Source organism: Plectropomus leopardus, chromosome 4, assembly GCF_008729295.1.
Source record: "Plectropomus leopardus isolate mb chromosome 4, YSFRI_Pleo_2.0, whole genome shotgun sequence".
Lineage (NCBI taxonomy): Eukaryota > Metazoa > Chordata > Actinopteri > Perciformes > Serranidae > Plectropomus > Plectropomus leopardus.
This window is the reverse complement of record NC_056466.1, coordinates 515,193-538,485: the sequence shown is the minus strand read 5'-3', so window position 1 is coordinate 538,485 and position 23,293 is coordinate 515,193. Positions and strand designations below refer to the sequence as shown.

At 41.1% G+C, this 23,293-nt stretch overlaps 2 protein-coding genes across 3 annotated transcripts; both read right to left on the bottom strand.

Moving 5' to 3' along the window:
- Positions 1–2,638: 2,638 nt before the first annotated feature.
- On the bottom strand, positions 2,639–13,364 carry LOC121941572 (3-ketoacyl-CoA thiolase, peroxisomal-like). The gene is made up of 13 exons (XM_042484398.1): positions 13,359–13,364; positions 11,255–11,421; positions 11,181–11,223; positions 10,677–10,770; positions 10,175–10,232; positions 9,469–9,549; positions 9,353–9,394; positions 9,135–9,233; positions 8,248–8,328; positions 7,178–7,368; positions 6,888–7,109; positions 3,000–3,219; positions 2,639–2,807 (listed from the first exon to the last, which is right to left on the bottom strand). Exons 1-13 carry the CDS (start codon positions 13,362–13,364, stop codon positions 2,639–2,641), a joined length of 1,473 nt encoding a protein of 490 aa, XP_042340332.1.
- LOC121942521 (BTB/POZ domain-containing protein 3-like) lies at positions 12,220–18,678 on the bottom strand. Of its 2 annotated transcripts, none has more exons than XM_042485747.1 (5): positions 18,569–18,678; positions 17,081–17,320; positions 16,302–16,392; positions 15,809–15,927; positions 12,220–15,083 (listed from the first exon to the last, which is right to left on the bottom strand). In XM_042485747.1, the coding sequence occupies exons 2-5, from the start codon at positions 17,230–17,232 to the stop codon at positions 14,051–14,053; spliced, it is 1,395 nt and encodes a 464-aa protein (XP_042341681.1). In that variant the 5' UTR covers positions 17,233–17,320; positions 18,569–18,678; the 3' UTR covers positions 12,220–14,050. The 2 variants fall into 2 exon arrangements, with proteins under 2 accessions (XP_042341681.1, XP_042341680.1); XM_042485746.1 differs by having other exon boundaries at positions 17,081–17,293.
- Between the last annotated feature and the right edge of the window lie 4,615 nt (positions 18,679–23,293).

The window sequence follows — 23,293 nt, the reverse complement described above, 5'->3', positions numbered from 1 at the left end:
ACATTTCCCAAAACAATGTAACATTTCCCAAAACAACGTAACATTTCCCAAAACAGCATAACATTTCCCAAAACAATGTAACATTTCCCAAAACAACAACGTAACATTTCCCAAAACAATGTAACATTTCCCAAAACAATGTAACATTTCCCAAAACAACAACGTAACATTTCCCAAAACAACAACGTAACATTTCCCAAAACAACGTAACATTTCGCAAAACAGCGTAACATTTCCCAAAACAACGTAACATTTCCCAAAACAACGTAACATTTCCCAAAACAATGTAACATTTCCCAAAACAGCGTAACATTTCCCAAAACAACGTAACATTTCCCAAAACAAATGTAACATTTCCCAAAACAATGTAACATTTCTGTTATTATGTTAATGTTTAAGCGTTTTTTTTTTCATGTCATGATAACCTCTTCAAACAGGGACAAATGTAAATAAATTCGTTTTTATTCAATAATAAATCAATGAACCATCGATGAACCTGTACACATGCAACATACTCAGAAGCACTCAGATCTTTTAATGCAGTAAAAGTACTACTACTATAGAGTAGAAATACTATCTGCCTCCTTCAGCCGATGGTTAATATTCTGCTCAGCTTCCTCCGTGGTGACGAGGAAACGCTGCCCTAGGATCAGCTGCTTTTTATTTTTTTAATAAAACAGTTTCTTCTTTCTGAGGACTGACTGGTTTCTGCAGACTCTCTCACACACTGAAAACTGAGAATAAGTGTTTCTTCCAAGGAAATTTTGTAAAAAAAAAAAACCAAAACAAAAACAAAAGTTTTTAAAAATATATAAACTAGCTGTTTATGATATTGAAAGTTTCAGTTTTGATTTTGATAATATTTTTTTTTAATTATTTTTTTAAAAAAAGAATAGGTGCAAGAGCTTGTTCTTGATCAGAAGAGGGGATGTTTTTTTTGTTTTGTTTTTTTCCCTCCTCAAAACTACAAATATTCCTGACTTTTGTCCTTGAGCCTCTGAGTGACTGTCGACCCCACATGATGTGTTCAAGGACCATCAGAAATGTGACAATCCAATGACAATTTCTGTTTTTGTAGTTTCTGGCTGAGACAGATTATGTTGTTTTGGTGATTTTTGATTTTGGCGGACACATTTGTGGTTTGGAAGGCACGTCTTCTTTAAAAACAAAAATCGAAAGGAAAAAAAAATCAGCAAACATTTAAAAGAAAAAGAAAATTGACAAAAGTTTTTAAAGATAAGCAAAATTTTCTGACAAAAAAAGTCAAAAAAGTTACGAGGAAAAAAATATCAACATTTTTTAGAGATCACCACATTTTAAAGAGAAATAATTAATTCAAATTCATAGAAAAAAAAGTCACAAAGTTTGAAAAAAAAAAAACATTGCTGAAAAGTTTTTAAATGACCAACAATTAAAAACAACAAAAAAAATTATTTTCCTTTTTTTTTTAAATGTTGGTGATTTGGAAAAAAACCCGTTTGGTGATTTGATTTTCTTCAAATCTTTTGGGCCCCAAATTTCCTCAAATCCCAGAGAAGCTCTCTGCTGTCGGAAAAGACACATTTTCTTCTAAATAAACACAAAAACATGAAACTGTAAAATATTTTCTCATTTTATTTCATTTCTTTTTTTTTTTTGTCATGGAGTAACTTCCTCTTTTGATTATTTTTTTGATTATTATTTGTGATTGATCATGAATATTGATCAGATGAAGTTTTCTGAATCAGTCTGAGAGTCAAGCTGAAAAAAGACTGGGACCGGAAGTCTGGTACGTACCTCCACAATAAAAGTGTAACCAGTTTTGTATTAGTTAAATTATTTCATGTCAAAAATGTGAAAAACATAAAGAAAATGTTTTTGATCAAATTATTATTTTAGACCTGTGACATAATTACATAATCACTCAATCAAGACATAAACTTTAGGAACTACTTTGATAATGTGATTATTTTTTATATAAAAGTTTTTTTTAATTACATTCAAACATATTTGGGTTTGAGGCAAAACAAGTTTGAGGACATTAATATGGATAAGGGCACTTTTTTTGTTTGTTAAACTATGAAGAAAATAATCATATTGAAGTGATAATGAGAAAAGAAGAGATTATAATTGTTATTAATTATAAAATGGTTACCTCTGTTCCTGACATGTTTGAGATCCCATTAAATTTAGAGGGAAATTAGATCTGAGAGGTTTTAGTTGAGGGTGCGGCTCTTGTGGTTTTTGTCAGAGTTAATATTTCTGCACTATATCATGTTTCTACCCTGAACCCTAAACGCCCTAAAATCTTTGAAATGTCCTAAAATCCCCCAAATGTCGTAAAACCTTAGAAACATCCTAAACCCCTAAAAACGTCCTAAAGTCCTAAAATTTCCTAAAATCCTAAAAATGTCCCAAAAACCTGGAAATGTCCTAATATCCTGGAAATGTCCTGAAACCCCCCAAGATGTCCTAAAATCTCAGGAATGTCCTAAAGGAATTCCTAGAAATGTCCTAAAATTGTGGAAACATGTTTGGGGCTGCTGTGACTGGCCCCTGGCCCCCCGTCATTTAGCATAAGTGGCCCCCAAACACAGCAGGTTGAGTCACACTGTTTAAATGTTAAGTCTTCTTCTTTTTTTTTTTAATTGAGTGAGCATTAGTGGGAGGAGCCTGAGCTCTGAGGTCTGATGTCGTCATCGCTGCGTCTCTGTGATTTTTGTGAACGACACAAAAACTTTGAAGTGTGCAGCAGGACTTTTACTTTGAAGGCTGAGACAGGAAGTGTGAGCGGGCTGCTGATCAGCTGCAGATCTGAGATCAGATCTCTGATGTTTGAACCAGCTCGGGTGTCAGACTGCGGCTCACACACCGCGCACTGCAAACTGCTCACTGATTGTGTGTTTGTTTTTTTGTTTGCGTGATTGTTTGTGTGATTGTGTGTGTTTGTTTGCGTGATTGTTTGTTTGTTTGTTTATTTGTTTGTTTGTGTGTGTGTCGGAGCGCCGCTGCGTGCAGACTGAGAGCCGGATGATCCGGAGGTGAGCCGGGTCTGAGCTGCGGGTCTGAGCTGCGGGTCTGAGCCGGGGAATGAGACGCTTCGGGCGGCGCTGAGCTGGCTCTGGCCGGCCTCTGTGCGGCGGATCGGGACCGGCGGATCGGGACCGGCGGATCGGGACCGGCGCGGCTGCAGCGGTGAGTCCTCACAGCGAACACGACAAAACATACCGACAGCTGAACCTGCAGTTTAAAACATCTCTGCAGAAAACACAACTTATTTCGACGCTTTGAGACTGAAGCTCGCTCTGGAGCAACAGGTCCGCGCGCACAGTCACGTTTATGCTGTTTTATCTCTATGCAACATTTATTCCAGACTGTGTCTCGCACTGTAGAAATCTTCACTGAAAGGTGAATAAACTGTCAATAGTCTTGAGAATTTTATATTTTGTATTTTGTTATTTTTGTTTATTTTTAAATTTCTCTTTCAGCTGCTGTGACAAGGCAATTTCCCCGATGAGGGATCAATAAAGTTTAAACTTATCTTATGATGCGTCTCAACAAGCTCTTCTATGACGTTTTTGGACTTTCTTGGCCTTTATTTCCACTTTGTATAACATAACGCATCAATAAAAGATATTCTAAGTTGTTTTCAGCCATTTTTAGGAGCGGTCATATTTTGGCTTTTTTGCCATACTATACTATTGCCTCTTTTCACCATTTTTTTGACATCCTAAATTATGAAGTTTTTGGCCTTTTTTGGACTTTATTTCCACTTTGTATACCATAACGCGTCTAAATAAGCTATTCTTAGTTGTTTTTAGCCATTTTTAGGAGGGGTCAAATTTTGACTTTTTTCGCCATTTTTTTGACATCCTAAATTATGAAGTTTTTTGGCCTTTATTTCCACTTTGTATACCATAACGCGTCAATAAAAGCTATTCTAAGTTGTTTTCAGCCATTTTTAGGAGCGGTCAAATTTTGACTTTTTCGCCATACTATACTATTGCCTCTTTTCGCCATTTTTTTGACATCCTAAATTATGAAGTTTTTGGCCTTTTTTGGCCTTCATTTCCACTTTGTATACCATAACACGTCAATAAAAGCTATTCTAAGTTGTTTTCAGCCATTTTTAGGAGCGGTCAAATTTTGACTTTTTCGCCATACTAATGCTAAAATATTAGGTTTTTGGTCTTTTTTTGTCTTTATTCCCACCTTTGTACAATGACGTGTCTCTAAAAGCTATTCTATGTCAATTTCAGTCATTTTTAGGAGTGGTCAAATTTCGACTTTTTTCACCATGCTGTACTATTGCGTTTTGGCCATTTTTTTGACTGTCTAAAATATTAGGTTTTTGGCTTTTTTTTGTTGTTATTCCCATTTTGTATACCATGACATGTCTGTACAAGTTATTCTATGTCGTTTTTAGCCCTTTTTAGTAGGGGTCAAATTTTGATTTCTTTCGCCATACTCTACCCTTGCCTTTTTGGCCATTTTTTTGGCCAATATATGAGATTTTTGGCCTTTTTTTGCATTTATTCCCACTATGCATTCCATGACGCGTCCCTACAAGCTAATCTATGTCTTTATCAGCGATTTTTAGGAGCGGTTAAAATTTGACATTTTTCGCCATACAATAGCATGTGATTTCTGGCAGTTTTTCCGACAAGCTAAATTCTCACTTTTTTGGACTTTTTTTTTCAACTTTATATGATATGATTCAATCCTATTCAATTCAATTATATGGCATGCGATTTTTGGTCATTTTTTCAACATGCTAAATTATGGTCCTTTGGACTTTTCTTTGACTGTCTATGATATGACACCACTCTGCAGGCCATAATATGTTGTTTTCAGCCATTTTTGGGGCATGTCAAAATTTGATATTTTTCGCCATACTATATCATGCGATTTTCTGCCATTTGTTCGACACACTAAATTCGGACTTTTTTGGACTTTTTTTCAACTTTGTACGATATGACACGATTTTACAGGATATAATATTTCCATCCATCCATCCATCGCCTTCTGCTTGTCCAGGGTTGGGTCGTGGGGTCAGGCCACTCCGTCCAGCTCTGGGATCCCAAGGCGTTCCCAGGCCAGCTGAGAGACATAGTCTCTCCAGCGTGTCTTGGGTCTTCCCCGGGGGCTCCTACAAGTGGGACATTTGAACACCTCGCCAGGGAGGCGTCCGGGAGGCATCCTAATTAGATGCCCGAGCCACCTCATCTCGCTCTTCTCAACACGGAGGAGCAGCGGCTCTCCTCCGAGCTCCTCCCGGATGACCGAGCTTCTCACCCTATCTCTAAAGGACAGCCCAGCAACTCGGACGGACCACGGAGGAAGCTCATTTCGGCCGCTCATGCCCGTGTCACTACCCAAAACTCATGACAATAGATGAGGGTAGGAACGAAGATTGACCAGTAAATCGAGAGCTTTGCCTTTCGGCTCAGCTCCCTCTTCACCACGACAGACCGGTGCAGAGTCCGCATTACTGCAGACGCTGCACCGATCCGCCTGTCGATCTGCCACTCCATCCTTCCCTCACTCGTGAACAAGACCCCGAGGTACTTAAACTCCTCCACTTGGGGCAGGATCTCGTCCCCGATCTGGAGAGGGCGCGCCACCCTTTTCCAGCTGAGAACCATGGCCTCGGATTTGGAGGTGCTGATTCTCATCCCGGCCGCTTCACACTCAGCTGCAAACCGATCCAGTGAGAGCTGAAGGTCACGGCCTGATGGAGCCAACAGGACCACATCATCTGCAAAAAGTAGCAACCCAATCCTGAGGTCACCAAACCGGACCCCCTCAACGCCCTGGCTGCGCCTAGAAATTCTGTCCATAAAAGTTATGAACAAAATCGGTGACAAAGGGCAGCCCTGGCGGAGTCCAACCCTCACTGGAAAAGAGTCTGACTTACTGCTGGCAACGTGGACCAAGCTCCAGCACCGGTCATACAGGGAATGAACAGCCCGTATCAGGGGGTCCAATACCCCATACTCCCGGAGAACCCCCCACAGGACTCCCCGAGGGACATGGTCGAATGCCTTCTCCAAGTCCACAAAGCACATGTGGACTTGGAGATGGTTGGCAAACTCTCATGCAGCGTCAAGGATCCTGCCAAGGGTCCAGAGCTGGTCCACAGTTCCATGACCAGGACGAAAACCGCATTGCCCCTCCTGGATCCGAGGTTCGACTATCTGGCAGACCCTCCTGAACAGACCTTACCAGGGAGGCTGAGGAGTGTGATCCCCCTATAGTTGGAACACACGCTCCAGTCCCCCTTCTTAAAAAGATGGACCACTACCCCGGTCTGCCAGTCCAGAGGCACTGCCCCCAATGTCCACTCAATGATGCAGAGACGTGTCAACCATGACAGCCCCACAACATACAGGGCCTTGAGGAACTCTGGGCGGCTCTCATCCTCGGCAACCTCAGCCCCAGAGATGGAGGAGCCCGCCCCCAAGTCCCCAGGCCCTGCTTCCTTAAAGCTGCACTCAAACCTGTATAAATGTGAATTTCAATGTAAATATCGATATATATCTGCACTCCAAACATTCTTGTATATAACTTTAATTCCATGGTTCTGTTTCTGCACTGTTACACTGTTACTTGAGTTACTTGTTTTGTTTTGCACTGCTAGACTCGTACTTTTTATATTTTATATTTGTATCTTCAATTTTATCTGTTTTTTTTTCTTTCTATATTTATGTTGCACCAACCCACCAGAACAAATTCCTCGTATTGTGTTAACTATACCTGGCAATAAATCTTTTTCTGATTCTGATTCTGATTCCTCACTGGAAGGCATGTCGGTGGGATTGAGGAGGTCTTCGACGTATTCCTATACTCCAGTAAAGTACCTCAAAACAGTACTTAAGTGCAGTACTTGAGTAAATGTACTTAGTTACTTTGTGGCTGTGTGAGGAGGTTCATGCCGGTTCGGATCTTACCTGCCTGCTCCAGAGCTGCAGGGATGGCGAACGCCGGTCCGATCCCCATCAGATCCGGAGGGACCCCGACCACGGCGCTGGCCCTGAGGACTCCCAGGATAGGCAGACCCAGAGCCTCGACCGCAGACCTGCGACCAACCAGCACGGCCGCCGCTCCGTCGCTCACCTGGCTGGAGTTACCTGAGACAGATCAAGCGTTTGAGCGGCGGCTGAGGGACGAACGAGTCCAGCTGTTGGCGAACACTGACCTGCCGTCGTGCTGCCGTCGGGTTTGAACGCCGGCCGGAGTTTAGCGAGTCCCTCCAGAGTCGTTCCCGCTCTGATCCCCTCATCCTGAGAGACCGTCACCTGGCGCTCCCTCCCCTGCTCGTCCACTGTGCGGGCGGTGATGGGAACGATCTCCTGCTCGAACACACCTGAGCTCTGCGCCCGGGCCGCTCTGTGGGCAGAGAGCTGAATATGAGCGTGCTTTAACCCTTTAAACCTCAGCAGATTGACTTCTTTCAAAAACACGAGAAAACTCAATGAGCAACTACACAAGACACGAAGAAGAAAAATACCTAAAAAAAAAAAAGGTAAACAAAAAAATATGAAAGTTAAAAACGTGATAAAAATTGAAAAATGTTTTTTTGAAAGCAGTGAACTTGCTATGTGCGTGCTTTCACCCTTTAAATATCATTTAAAACCTCAGCAGATTGACTTCTTTCGAAAACACGAGAAAAATCAATGAGCAACTTCACAAGACATGTTTCAAAAATTCAGAAATTCGTAAAAAGTTCAAAGAAAAATACCTAAAGAATAATAATAAACAAAAGAAAAGTAAATAACAAACACAAAATGGAAATGACCTAAAAAAAGTGATAAAACTTTCAACAAATATGTATGTTTTTATTCTGTATTCGAATTAAAAATATATAATTATTAATTATTACGATAACAAATAGATTTTAATTTTGTGCTCTTTTGAAGTGATTTTGTTCATTATAGCAAATAAAAGAATAAACAATTGTGATATTAATAAACTAACGTTTTTACAGGTACTATACTGTACTACTGTACTACAAATTTAGGGTACTTGAGTCTTTTTTTTCATGCTACTTTCTACTCCACTACATTTACCTGATAGTTTTAGTTTTCTTTCTTAAAGAAAACATTTATTAATTAACATTTATTTGCATGATATATAATCACACACAGTGATATTAGATATTATACTATAACTGCCAGATGGGACAGTGCGTCAGTGTGTATTAGTACTTTGCAGTAGAGGATCAGAATACTGCAGACAGACGGATGTCAGCATGAAAAACAAACTCACTTTTGGTGAGAACTGAGAGCGAAGGCGTCCTGCTTTTCTCTGGAGATCCCGAATTTCTCCGCCACGTTCTCCGAGGTGATGCTGAAAAAAACCCCAAAAAACAAAAAAACAAACAAACACAGAAACGTGGAATTTTTTTTCAGATGCTGATCCTTCCAAAAACGGTAGGCAACACATCGTTAAATCGAATCTAATAAAAGTTTGGAAACACGTTGATGTTTTTTGGTGCATAAACGAAAGTTTGGATTATAACGAGTAAACTTTGGAAGATCGGTTAAAAAAAAAAAAAAGGAGATTTATAAAAAAAAAAAAAGGTGATTGAACAATTACTGATTATAAATTATATAAATTTTAGGCCAATATCACAAAATTTGAAATTTGAGCGATTTGGAGATTAATTAAAAAATGGCTTATTAAAAACGATTATGGGGCGGCATAACTACCTCAGGGATTATAACAACATTTCAGCATAAAACAAAAGAGATTAACAGCAAATTTTGTAATAATATTTGTGGTCGATGTAAATTTTAAGATTATATAAATACATTTTTATGGCTGTAAAAATAAAAACTGGATTCTAACAAAATCATTTAGGGATTCGTACAACAAATTTAGGGATTACAGCAAATTAAGGGGTAAAATTACAGCATTTTGGGCGTCATAAAATTCATTTTTGGAACACAAGCCAGATTTGGAGGGATTTAGGGCTCAGACAGCAAATGCAGCTTTAAATTAAATAAAAATTTAATTCAATTTAATAAGAAGTAATAAGATACAATAAAATCAAAGATAATTTTCATTTTATTTATATTATCTATTTTATTTTTATTATTTTATTTTATCTTATTTCATTTCATTTTGCATCCTTCAGCACGCGGTCTGCTCACCCCATGGGGATCATGCAGTCTCGGGCCTTGTCGTTGTCCGACACTCGGTGGCTCAGGTCTCCAGGGTCTCCCATCGCTCGCAGAGACATGCTCTCCACACTAAAACAACACACACACACACACACACACACACACACACACACACACACACTGTTCGACACTGTGGAAGAAACATGAATTTATTTGAATTTTTCTGCAGACAGGATGAATGAACTGACCCGCAGGCGAGCCCGAGGTCGATGGATCCGCTCCTGATGGCTCCTGAAGAAACAGAACCGGTTAAAACCAGATTAAACTAACGGAGCAGCGACGCGCGATGACGACGAGTTCGTACCCTGCGATGTTGAACAGAGCCTGAAGGCCGGACGAGCACTGCCTGTTGACCGTGTAGACCGGGACCGTCTCTGGAAACCCGCTGAGAGGGAGACAGAGCGGTGAGACCGAGACAGACCGAGACAGACCGAGACAGACAGAGACAGACTGAGACAGACAGAGACTGAGACAGACAGAGACAGACTGAGACTGAGACAGAGACAGACTGAGACAGACTGAGACAGACTGAGACTGAGACAGACAGAGACAGACTGAGACTGAGACAGACAGAGACAGACTGAGACAGACTGAGACTGAGACTGACAGACTGAGACAGACTGAGACTGAGACAGACTAAGACAGACAGAGACTGAGTGAGACAGGACTGAGACTGAGACAGACTGAGAGACAGACTGAGACAGACTGAGACAGACAGACAGACAGACAGAGACAGACTGAGACCGAGACAGACTGAGACAGACAGACTGAGACAGACAGAGACTGAGACAGACTGAGACAGACAGAGACAGACAGTGACAGACAGAGACAGACTGAGACCGAGACAGACTGAGACAGACAGAGACAGACAGAGACTGAGTGAGACAGACTGAGACTGAGACAGACAGAGACAGTGACAGACTGAGACTGAGACAGACAGAGACAGAGACAGACTGAGACAGGCTGAGTGAGGGAGGAAGACCGTGAGAATCGGTGATGAAGAGTCAGACCTGAGGAAGTGCGCCACTCGGGCCATCACGGCGCCGGCGCCGGGCTGCAGCACGTTCCCTGCAGACAGACACACACAATAATCACATGAATGATCTTTATTACTGTTGTTGTTGGTGTGGTTAGCAGGAGCTGAGGTGTTTATAATATTCTGATTTAGATTTACTCATAAACAATATTTACTCATAAACTCATAAACAATATTTACTCATAAACAATATTTACTCATAAACAATATTTACTGCAGCACTGAAAAATATACACGTTTAAAAACATATACGCGTATTTAAAAATAAATCAAAGTATTTAAACGATCGATCTTTTCTTCTATTCCAGCATTTTTTCAAACTAAACTGTTTTTCAGCCGAGAAAACGTCTGTGAATGATTAACACCAGATCAAACACACACACACACACACACCACACACACACACACACACACACACACACTCACACACACACACTCACACACACACACACACTCATACACACACACTCTCTCACCGACACAGATGTCTCCCAGTGTGTGTGTGGACAGGTGGACGTCTCTCAGCACGGCGGTCATCACGGCGCTGAGCAGCTCGTCAGGTGTGGTGTCCTGCAGACAAACCGCAGGGTTAAAAAACATCTGCACACAGGTGAGAGTACTCCTCTCCTCCTCCTCCTCATATTTACCTTGAAGCCTCCTCCTCCTCCTCCTCACATTTACTCTGAAGCCTCCTCCTCCTCTCCTCCTCCTCCTCGTATTTACCCTGAAGCCTCCTCCTCCTCTCCTCCTCCCTCCTGAAGCCTCCTCCTCTCCTCCTCCTATATTTACCTTGAAGCCTCCTCCTCCTCCTCCTCCTCCTCAAGTATTTACCCTGAAGCCTCCTCATATTCCTACCCTGAACCCATGAAGCCTCCTCCTCCTCTCCTCCTCCTCCTCCTCCCATATTTACCCTCCTCCTCTCCTCCTCCTCCTCTATTTTACCTCCTCTCCCTCCTCCTCCTCCTCCTTCTCGTATTTACCTTGAAGCCTCCTCTCCTGAAGCTCTCCCCACCTCCTCCTCTCCTCCTCCTCCTCATATTTACTTGCTCCTCACCCCCCGTGGACCACCACCACGTCCTGCGGGCTGTCGCTGCTCTCTGCGCGGCAGTGGGGGCTCCGCAGGTCCCGCTGTGGGGCTCCGGAGGCTCCGGCGGGACTCAGGTGTCCTGAGAGGGATCTTGAGTCTGAGCATGATGGAGACCGAGGAGGAGAAACGGCGGCCTGACGTGAGGAGGCTCAGCTGCGGACGGTTTTTACCGAGAGGAGGCTCAGCTGCGGACGGTTTTACCGAGAGGAGGCTCAGCGCGCACTTTGATCCCAGCTGACGGGCTTCCGTGTTTTGGTTTAGAGGACGGAAAGCGCAGAGGGACAAACGCAGCGCGGAGGCGTTCAGCGTCAGATTTTCATTATTCAAACGTTCAAAGATGCTTTTCAAACCCACAGGAAGCCGTTTCTTTACAGAAACCGGGCCTTTTTTTCTTTACAACTTTTTAAAGATGATTTTTTTTTCTTAAAAAAGGTGATTTTTTAAAAAAAAGAAAATGGTTTCTTTTCTTTAAAATCACCAAAATCACAAACCTGACTGTTTTCTTTGAGAAAGTTGTGATGTTTGGTGATTTTTAAGGGAAACTCGTCTTTAAACCCACAGGAAGGTGCGTCTTGCTTTTTCTTTTCAAGTTTTTTAAATGTTTTTTCTTTAAACGCTTTGGGTGATTTTTAAAGAAAAAAAATGCAATATTTAAAAGACATTTTTTTCTGTTTAAGTTTTAAAGAAAAAATTATGGAGCTGTTTTTTTCTTTTTTTGGGTTGGGTGATTTTTAAGAAAAAAAAAAAATTTCTTCACATTTTTTTTGGTAAATGACACCATTCATGACTACCCGAAACTATAAATACAGAAAGTTTGTGAAAAAAAATTCCATGACTTTAAAAAATAAAATAAAAAAATCGGGACGTACTTTTTTTTCCATTAGCGTATGAACCCCGACACCTGCTGGATTCACAAATAAACTGAAAAAAAATCCACTTGAACCTTTTATTTCCAAATTTTGTCACCACATCACATTCATAAGGCCACCGACTCTCACTGCACATTCCTGCTGGAATCAGAAAACAGGAAACAAAACATCCAAAAATACGTTTCTTCAAGTTAGAGTCTGATAAAAAAACAGTTTTTGTTCTCCTCCATTTTCAAAGAGAGTATACGAAGAAGTGTGTCAGCACACGAAACACGAAATATTTACACGACAGTAACGAAACACAAACTCAGCATGAAAACAAACGAGGTTTTTCAAAATAAAAGCACAGGAGCTGTAGACAGTAGGAGCGACGTCTGAGACAATGCAACACAAAAAAAGATCAACGTTATTAGAGCTGAAATCCTCCCAGGTGAGCTGTGAGGCTGCAGGTGCACAGGTAAGAGTTTCAGGTGGATTATGGGTGAAATGTCCCTTTAAATCACCACAGAAGAAGAAGCGGGAGCACCAGAGGAGGGCGACAGTTTGTGTGAAATCGAGTATAAAAACAGACGGGACGTTTTCAGCTGTCAGATAACAAATATAAGAGTGTGTCAGTCAGTTTAAATACCAAAAAAACAACCGGAAACGACACGTTTTACGGTCCTTCAGTAACAGGAATGTTTCCACGTCTTCAAAAATTCAACTTTTCACGTCTCGTGTTTCTCTCATAGATATGAAAACTTTCTCTTCATGGCAAGAAACTGAAAACTTGGTTTCTGCGCGGAGACAACGACGGCGCCAACGATGCGTCAAACAGACTGCAGCTGTTTTTTTTCAAATGTAATTAATTCGATGCGTTTGTTCGCGCCGCTTGTTGCTCATTAAGCCTTTGAAACTCGAGCAAATTAGCGTAACTTTTCTCAAAAACATGGAAAGAAGGAAATGAGCAACCAAAGAAAGTACCTAAAAAATAAGCAAGAAATAAGTTACGAGAATATTTCCTTGAATTTCTAAAAAGAAAAAAATGAAAGAAAAAAAATTAAGAAAAATGAATTTTTTTTTCTAAAAAAAATCCATATTTTTTTAAAGAAAAAAAATCAACAAAAATGTTTAAAGAAAAAAAAATTCACGCGATGTTGTCGTGTCACACAGCGGCGCATATTAGAGCTACGTTACGTTGAAAGCTGCATAAATAAATTTGCCGTCATGTTCCGAGATTACTGTAACTGTTTCCTGCACGCACAAAAAAACGAGATTTCTACTAATTTCATGACTTCCCCAAATTTTCGGTGACCGGGAACCCTGGCAGTCGCCGTCTGGGTGCAGAAAACTCTTCTTTGGATAAAAACACGTCGATTTTACTGCAGTTTGAACACGTTAACTCTCGTTAAACGTCTGTGTTCGGGACATTACGGACAGACTGCTTTATGGAAATATTGGATTTTTATACGATATTTGCATCACTGTGATGAAGCACTTTAATTCATCCGACAGTCTCAGAGTCTCCATGTTTCATCCTCGTATGCAGTTTACACATTTACTTTTCTGGAAAATGTATTTAATTCTTATCAATAATCGCAATATAAAACAACGTATATCACGATTTTATCGCTGTATCCAATGGCGACCGATAACTCGCAGGTTTGTTTAAAGTCCTGCTTTACGAAGACAACGATGACGCGACGACAGCTGCCGGGAAACGAAAACATCGACAGAAGGAATGTGAGGATTCAGACTTCTTGAAATGGCCTCGAAGGCTCGGCAGTAAATCCGGGAGTCCGTCCTCCAAAAGCAGCTTCCCGAGGACTCGTCTCCACGCTTTCAAAGTAAAAGTCTCCATGGCAGTGAAGCAGGAATCTCTGCGGCGGCGGCGGCGCCCTCCGTGCCGCCCGGCTCAGGCGTAGAAGATGAGTTCGGGGATCTGGCCTCCCTGCACTCCGGTGCCGTTGGTGCTGTCCGAGGAGCACTGGAACTGGAAGGTCACTTTCCCGCACTGCACCTCCGTCATGCCCTCCTGGCCGAAGTAGCTGAGCTCGTTGCCGTCGAGCACCACGCTGGCGGTGTAGAAGGTGTCGGGTTCGATCTGCACCGGGTAGTCGAACCACACGGGGAAGGTGCTGCTGGAGCCGTCCGAGAAGTACTTGATGATCCTCTGCGCCATCGGCACGCCCTGACGCTTCAGCTCGATCTTGGCGCTGTACTCGGCCGACCCGCAGCTGGAGCCGTACAGGCCGAAGCCGGCGATGAAGACGCGTTTGTCCACGGCGAACTGGATGCTGTCGCAGCGGCCCCGATACCGCCACTGGTTGCTCCGGTAGGCGCAGGACTGGAAGCGGTGGCAGCGCTGCGGCGCCAGGCCTTTTCGAGGTTTGGTGCAGAACAACAGTTCGGGCTTCTTGGCGGCGGTGTACCACAGGAAGATGTCGTTGGTCTCGTTGAGCGTGAGCACGCCGGACTGCGCCGCTCCGTTTGCGAAGTCCTCCAGCACCATGGTGGGGATGCGGATCAGGTAGATGGCCTTCCCCAGCACCAGACGCTTGTTCTCGATGGTCGGCGTCAGGTCTTGTCGTTGACACTCGGCCTCCGCCCAGTTTAGCGCCGCCTCGAACACCACCATCTCTTTGGCGTTGAGCGTCTCCCGCCGCAGGATGCTCTCCAGCGTCTGGGCGTCGATGTCGCAGAAGCCTTCGGAGCGCAGCGCGAGCTCGGCCTGCGCGTCGATGACCTCCCAGCAGCGCTGCGTCAGGTCGGGCTCCTCGAACAGGCAGCTCTGAGACAGCAGCACGCAGGCGTTCTTGGCGCTCAGGCTGGTCTCCAGGAAGTTGACGCAGGCCCGCGCCAGGTGAGGCACGATGTACTTTTTGGCAGCGTAGAGTGTGGCGAGCACTGTGTCCGCGCACAGGTCGATCTCGTCGCAGTAGATGTACCTGTGAAGGCAGGGGGCGGAGTCAGTGCGTTCACACGATCACAGTTCTGCTCGTTTTTATGCTGAAATAAAACCAGATTTCAACACTTCCTGCTGCTTTTCTATTGACAAGTTACCATTTCTGCAGAGCTGTGATACTCAACCTACGGCCCACGGGCCAAATCCGGCCGCTGATAGGGGGCCACAGTCATTTTCTCATTTACAGTAAAAATAAAGTGATTGACACCTTATGGACACTAAAAGGACAAAAACAATTCACAGCGTCAGAGACATAAAACAGCATCAAAATAGAGCTTGTTGATCAAAAAAAGAGCCAGAGGACACAGCCGAGACACTAATGTCCTAAAATCCTTAAAATGTCCTAAAAGCCTAGACATGTCCATAAACTCCAGAAGAAAATCCTTGAAACATCCTACAGATGTCCTAAAATCGAGAAATGTGCTAAAATCCCCCAAAATGTTTTAAAACCCTAGAAATCTTGAAAATGTCCTTAAGTCTTAGAAATATCCTAAAATTACTGAAACGTCCTCAAATCCTACAAATGTCCTAAAACTGAGCAACATACTAAAATCTGAAAAATGTCTTAAAATCCTAGAAACTGTCCCCTGACCTCCTGTCATTTTGGAAACATGTCCCCCATGTAAAGACAGTCGAGTGTCCCTGCTGTAGAGACAGAGCTAAATGTCCACAGTCCAACAGCACTGAATGAATCGGAGGCGGACGTACTTCAACATGGCGAGGAACGAAGGCGGCTCCACGTCAGGGATCCGGATCTCGTCCTGATCCTCCGCCAGCTCTCCGTAGAACATGGCGTGGAACACGGAGCTGCCGACGGCCAGGACGTACTGACAGAGCAGAGGGACAACATGGACGCCATTAAAGAGACGGTGTCTCCGGTCACAACAGATACAGATCTGATCTGAACCTGCATCTGACTTCATCTCAGATTTTCACAGTTTGTAATTAAAAAAAGATAATTATGGTGTAATCGAGTCTTTTAACGAGGAAACTTTTTTTAACGTCCAAACTCTTCTTTTGTTTTTTCTGCTTGTTACTCGTGTCCCGTGTTCAGCCTCCTCGCCTCATTTGAGCTAAACCAAAAAAACCATATCTGTCTTTGGTTAAATTTTGTCTCCAGTGTTGTGGAGACAAAAAGACATCGACGGTCCGAGCCGCAGAGCTCCACCCGCCACCTTTCAAACCGTGTCCAGGACTTTACCTTGTGTCCCGGGACTCGCTGCGTGCCGCCGGGCGGCCCGACCACGAAGTGAACATCCGCCATCATCTCATTGTTGAACATGACTGAATTCCTGCAAGAACAAAAAAACTGTTAACACTTTATGTTACAATATAGTAACAATTTAAAAATTAACAAGAAATTAGCAAAAAAAATAGAAAATTTCCTGGAAATAAAAATAAAAAAATAAAAGGAAATGACCAGAAAAGTGCTTTCTACTGAAAAAGAATCAGCATTTTTCCCTGTAACATAATTTTGAATATATACTTATAATAATTCTCTAAATATAAATATAGATTTCTTTGCCCATTTATTGGCCCCCTCTTTTAAAAACTAATTTTCAGGAAAACGCTATACTACGTCCAAAAAAGACATCTACGTGACGTCCAGAAAAGACACTGATATGACGTGCATATTCATCTTCTCTGGATGTCACATAGATTTCTTTACTGGACATTTGCAGGATATTTCGTATTCCCTTTGTAACAGACAACAGCTGTTACGTTTGTGGGAAATTTATAACGTTTGTGGATTATTACATTAAAAGCTGCAGATTTGTATCACATTCGTGGTTAATTACGTTCGTGGTTTATAATGTTCGTGGTTTATAATGTTCGTGGTTTGTAACGTGTTCTCGGTGTTACAGGGATGTCGTACGCTGTAAAGTCCTCTGAGGCAAACTGTGATTTGTGATAATGAGCTTTATGAATAAAGTTGACTTGAACTGAAGACAGCGGCTGTGCGAGGCGGCGGTCCTTCACCTCTCCCGGATGGTCGGGTACAGGCCCTGCCAGCTGCAGCAGCCCGGAGCGGCGGCGGCGCTGATGTTGTTGTTGGTCAGATTCTGCTGCTGGAAGTGCTGGATGGACGAGGAGGGGACCAGCTTCTTAGTGGGAAACAGCTCTGCAGCCATTATCTTCCTGTCAGACCGCAGGCCGGCTCATGGCAGCTCCGGGGCCGGACACGGGCTCAGTCTGAAGCCGGAGAGAGAAGTCAGAGTCCTGCAGTCAGGAGAGGTCGGCCTATTATCAGCACAATGTGCTTCAATTTACTGAAGTTTGTTTCAGATGGAGCTTTTCATTTTTATATAATGATGGAAAGTTTAATAAATAATAATAAATCATATATTTATTACACTCCAACACACCATGGTCACATGACACTGTGTCAGTGAACTATGAGGGCAAAAAACAAACCACAAAAAAAGCTAAATAATCGATCTTTAATCGTAATCAAAGTAAAATGTTCAGTTAATGGTGATGTTGATTTTAGGTATGAGGCTCGGACCTTTGCTGGGAGGACATTTTAGTACCTGGACCTCTGTGAGTTTTAGTAGAATAGGTCCTCCAGCTGGTGATGCTGTTCTACAGTATATTTGTCATGTTCAATGTCTGACAGAAAATAAATATTTAACCTAAATGAACCTGATGATATCTTCATATCTCACTGAGGAGTCAAAGGAACCTTTAAGCTCCACAGAAACACTGATTTGATGTCGTGTTATATATTATACGATATCCACTGATATGAAAAAATATTGTAATAAGACTTTTTTTCGCTCAGCCCTACCACAGCCCCTCTTTTTTTAAAAAAAAACTTTATATGTATTCAATATAAAAACACACGGACATTGGAGATGTTTACAACCTAATCACATACTTCTCATCTTTTTGGTCCTTTCATGGTCCACATTCAACATACTGAGTAAAGAAAAAAAGCACAGAAAAATGTAAAAGTATCACAAATCAGTAATAATAACAATAACAGAAGTATGTTATTATTATATTATTATTATAGCGTCTTACGGTTTGTACTTTATTAAAAGCATTTATGTTGTTTCTTGTTTTTGTCTCTTCGATCAAACTGTTGATCGATACACTCTGAATCACATCAGATTTGTTTGAAATCTGCTTTATCAATAAAATCTGATGGACTGAGAATAAAAACTTTATTTAAAGTCTGGATGTCACGATCTCGCTGAGCTAACTGAGCTAACATGACGGCCGAGTCAACTCCAGCCGCGGATTCACTCAACACCGCCTCCGTTAACACCCCGACACATAATCCAGAGTGAAAATAATCCAGAATAAAATCGGCCGGTGAAGCCGGATCGATCAAACCTTCGAGCTTTCCTCTTAACTTTAGCACGTCGATGCTAGTTAGTTAGCGGACTGACTCAAAGGTCGTTTTCAGACTGAATTTCGCGGTCAGCGTGAATTTATTTGGCGAATATCTCCGTCTCTACTTACTTAAATGTCGCTCAGAGGTGTTAGAAATCATGTCTTTTTGTCCAGATTTCGCAGTTTTTCAGCAGTTTGTCGGCTCAGCTTTGTTTACAGTGTTAGCTGACTTCTTCTGCTGCCGTTCACAGGCAGAGTGAGCTCATCAGCGGCGCCGCGCCGCCGCCTGCAGGCCGGACGGTGTAACGACACCCAGCTGCTGGTTTTTGGTGTTTGGTTTGTTTGTTCAAAACAATTATAAAACTATTTTAAATACACTGTGTTTTATTTTATTCATCTTATTTTAGCGCGATCCAGCACATGATTTACTTAACATAATAAGTTAGTAGTTACTTTACAAATTAAGATTATTCTGAGAAAATATCATCTAATAAACTACATTATGATGAATTACTATAAATTGAGCCACTTGGTGTAAAAGTACATTAAATGGGCCATTCTTGACCCAAGCTGGCCATTGGTTGTTGACTTTTATACTTTTTCTCCACCTTACGCAAATGTATTTCCTAATTAATATTTTTTTCTTTGTTGTATTTACAGTATGTTTTATAAATGAAATGCCTTCATAACTTCATAACTCCAAACTCTTTTCATTTTCATTTTTTTCTCACTTCTGCGAATAAAGACTACCATGATGTCATAGCACACAGCTTCCTGTATGAGTTGCTGCATTTTGAACATGTAAAGCTATGGAGAAAAAAAGATCGAGATACTGAGTTCACATGAATGAGAAAGACACAAGGTCGCAGTGACCTTGCCCTTTTAACACCAAATTCTACGTGGATGAGGTAACGGTGATCTTGACCTTTGACTACCAAAATCTCTCATCTAATCAGTTCATCACTGAGTCCAAGTGGACGTTTGTGCCAAATTTGAAGAAATTTCCTCAAGGTATTCTTGAAATTTCGTGCTCAAAAGAATGAGACACACTAGGCCATAATGAGCTTGACCTTTAAACCACCAAAATCGAAACAGTTCATAGTTGAGCCGAAGGGGCTTTTGTGCCAAATTTGGAGATTCGTGTTTACAAGCAATGTAAGCAAGGTAACACTGACAATAAACTTTGGCTACCAAAATCTAGTCACTTCATAACTGAGTCCAAGTGAACATTTGTGCCAAATTTGAAGAAGTTACTTTAAGGCAATCTTGAAATATCGTGTTCACAAGAATCCGACAGATGAGGTTATAGTGACCTTAACCTTTTAACCATCAAAATCGAATCAGTTCATACATGAGTCCAAGTGAACGTTTGTGCCAAATTCAAAGAAATTTCCTCAAAGAATTCATAACACATCACGTTCACCAGAACCGGACAGACAATGTAACCGTGGCCTTGACCTTAAAACTACCGAACTTAAAACTACCGAAGTTCAGCGTTGAGTCCAAGTGGACGTTTGCGCCATATTTTTAAGAAATTCCCTTAAAGTGTTCTTGAGCTATCACGTCCACTGGTGCGAAGGCACAGAAAAGCATCAGTGCTGGTGTGTGTATAAACAAACGTCACCATCATGATATACAACATATTCCTTTATTGTTATTTACTGATAAAATCTGTCACGCTCCCATTTTGAAAAAAAAGAACAACAATGAAAAAGTGAGACAACACCTGTATGTACTTTATGTACAGCCAGATTAGCATCTATAATCTCTCTTTAATAGTTTCACTGTACACATTAAAGGACAACAATCATTTACAGGCAAACTGAACAGCTTTTATTCGGTTTGAAGGTTCAGCTCTGCCTTTGGCCACTGAAGACGAGAAAATATAAATGTGAAGAGTTCAGCTGCCGACGTCACTACGGGCTCGTGTTACTGCTGATGTAGTGTGAGTGACGATAATCAGCTGCGATGGTTTATAATTAAAGTGTAACATGGTAAATTTTTGGCAAATACATTGATTCTGTTGCTCGGAAAGTGAAATAAACAGGTGAATAGAGTCTGGTGTAATTTGGGTTTAAGATTCTGGATTATTTGAGGTTAAATAAATGAGACAAAATATGCAGAAAACTAGAATTTCCATCCTAATTTCTGTCCTAATAAGAGAAGGAATTCTTACAGCAAAAAAACACCAACACGTGGTCACAGTGACCTACGATCACCAAAATCTTATCATATAATCATTATTTCATCCTTGTCTCAAAGTGGATGTTTGTGCCAGATTTTAAAAATTCCTTCAAGGTGTTCTTGAGATATTGTGTTTACAAGATGTGAGGTACACATAAGGCCACAGTGACCCTGACCTTTGACCTATGCCCACCAAATTCTGATCAGTTCATCAGTGAGTACAAGTGGACGTTTGTGCAAAATTTGAGGAAATTCTGTAAATGTGTTCTTAAGTTGTTGCCTTTGAGAGAATGAGACGGAGGCAAGGTCACAGTAACCTTGACCTTTGACCATCAAATTCTCATGATTTCATCTTTGAGTCCGAGTGGACATTTGTGCCTAATTTGAGGAAACTCTCTGGGGATTCTTAAGATACTGCATTAACAAGAATGAGATGCAAAGTTTGACCTTGCCCTTGGCCATCAAATACAAATCAGTTCATTGGTGATTCAAAGTGGACGTTTGTGCCAAATTTTAAAAAATCCCTTAAGGTGTTCTTAAGATAGCGTGTGTACAAAAAAGAGATGGTCGCAAGGTCACAGTGACCTTGACCTTTGAACACCAGATTCTAATCAGTTCATTCTTGAGTCCAAGTAGATGTTTGTGCCAAATTTTAAGAAATTCCCTCAAGGTATTTTTGAGATACCATGTTCACGAGAATAAGAAGAGAATAAGATGGATGCAAGGTCACTGTTACCATCGGCCAAATTCTACGTAGTTCATTTATAGGCTGCATTGAACATTTGTGCCAAATTTTGAAAAATCCTCAAGGTGTTCTTGAGATATTGTGTTTACAAGAATGAGATGGACACAAGCTCATCATGACCTTTGACCATCAAAATCTAATCAGTTTATTGATGAATCTAAGCGGACGTTTGTGCCAAATTCAAAGAAATTCCCTCAAGGCGTTCTTGAGATATCGCTTTCACAACAATGGGATGGACAACCAACCCGAAAACATATTAAAAACGTCATTTTTTTAGGTTTGAATTTTAAAAAGTGCCGTACTGTCACACAAACGTGAACAGATGTTTTCAATGAACATTTCCTCCAAAGTAACATTTCTGTTATCGCGCTCAGATTGAGATGAAGCACCAAACCACCAGACCTCGCTCATTTCCTGCACAATTTTAAAAGAAAAAAAAAAAGCTGAAAATAAAACTGCAGCCGCTGACTTTCTGTGTTTGCACGTCCCATAAATAATGTTTGATCTTTCAGCTCAACTCGATAAACGATTCACCGACTTCGCTTTCAAATTTACCTTAAAATTACACCACATTTATAAATAGATCTGCTTTAATATTTAAAAACTGTACACGTATCTGTTTGCCCTTTTTGTTTTTTTACACCGTCTCACTTTAAAGAAAAGCGACAAAGTTTCCCTCCACCGCGCGAACGCAGCTGCAAGTCCGAGATGATCATTTTGGTAAAAAGCAAAAAACCAAAGTGTTATGTAGTGCTGCGAGGTAAAGTCATGTACATCTTACAACACCAGCAGGAACCCCAAAGGAATAAACTTCACTTTTCAAGTAAAACAGAGAAAACATCTTTAAAAAAAATATCTACCTGTATCTTACAAGTCTGTCACCAAACACAAAGAGTCGTTTAAAAAACTAGTAATCGCTCCAAATAATAACAATAATTACACAAAATACAATATTTTCAGGCAGTCAGCATATAAAGCGTTTACAAATCTCCGGGTTCGGGAACTAAACAGCTTAAAGTGTCGCACTATCGTTATTTCACAACAAAACGAGCTAATTAGCATTAGCAACAACAAGGTTTAGTAGGAGGCATCTCGTCGTCTCGAATCTTTTGGCTTCAATTTGGCGTTTTTAAGTCATTAATAAATATGATAAAAAAAAAAAAAAAGAAAGAAATGAGGAAAAGCGTCACTGCAGGTTTTGTTCTGGCTGCAGTTTGTCACCATAAATAGACGATAAAAGAAGCAGCAGGTTTTTTAAATCGAGCCGCAGTTTGATAAAAAACAACTGAAACAGAAAAGATTCAGCCCAAAATATTTCACACACGTGAGGAAATAAAACATCTGACACGATTTCTTTAAAAAATATGGGAAAAAAAGGCAATAAGCAGCTAAGAAGAAATGGCCCTAAAATGAGACATTTGCAAAAAGTACGAGAAAATTACCTGAAAATTGGTTAAAAAATGAAGTAAAAAATGAAAAAAAAACCCCATAAAAAATTATGACAACTCTTCAGCATAATTTTAAATATGCACTGTAATTATGATAATTTGCTACAATATAAATATAGCTTTTACTTAGCATTTTTCTATTTTCCCTAGACATTTTTCCCTAGCTTTTCGAAAATAATTTTCTAAATCTACTAATTTCTTGCAAATTGAGGAACATTTCTTACTAAGTTACTTTTGGCCTTTTTTCTCCATGTTTTTTCTTTTAAAAAGAAATACTCGTGATACTTGTGAAAAATGTGTGAAAGCAGCTAAAAAAAAAGAGTCACTCCGGGTTTGAAGGGTGAACCGGTCAAAAGTTCGAACCTGAAATATTTTGGTTATTTCAGATTCAGCGGATGCTTTTAGGTGAGAGTTCACGTCGGAGAAAAGCTCTTCGTTTAATCTACGAATATGAAGGTGTCACCTGCCAACAGGTGC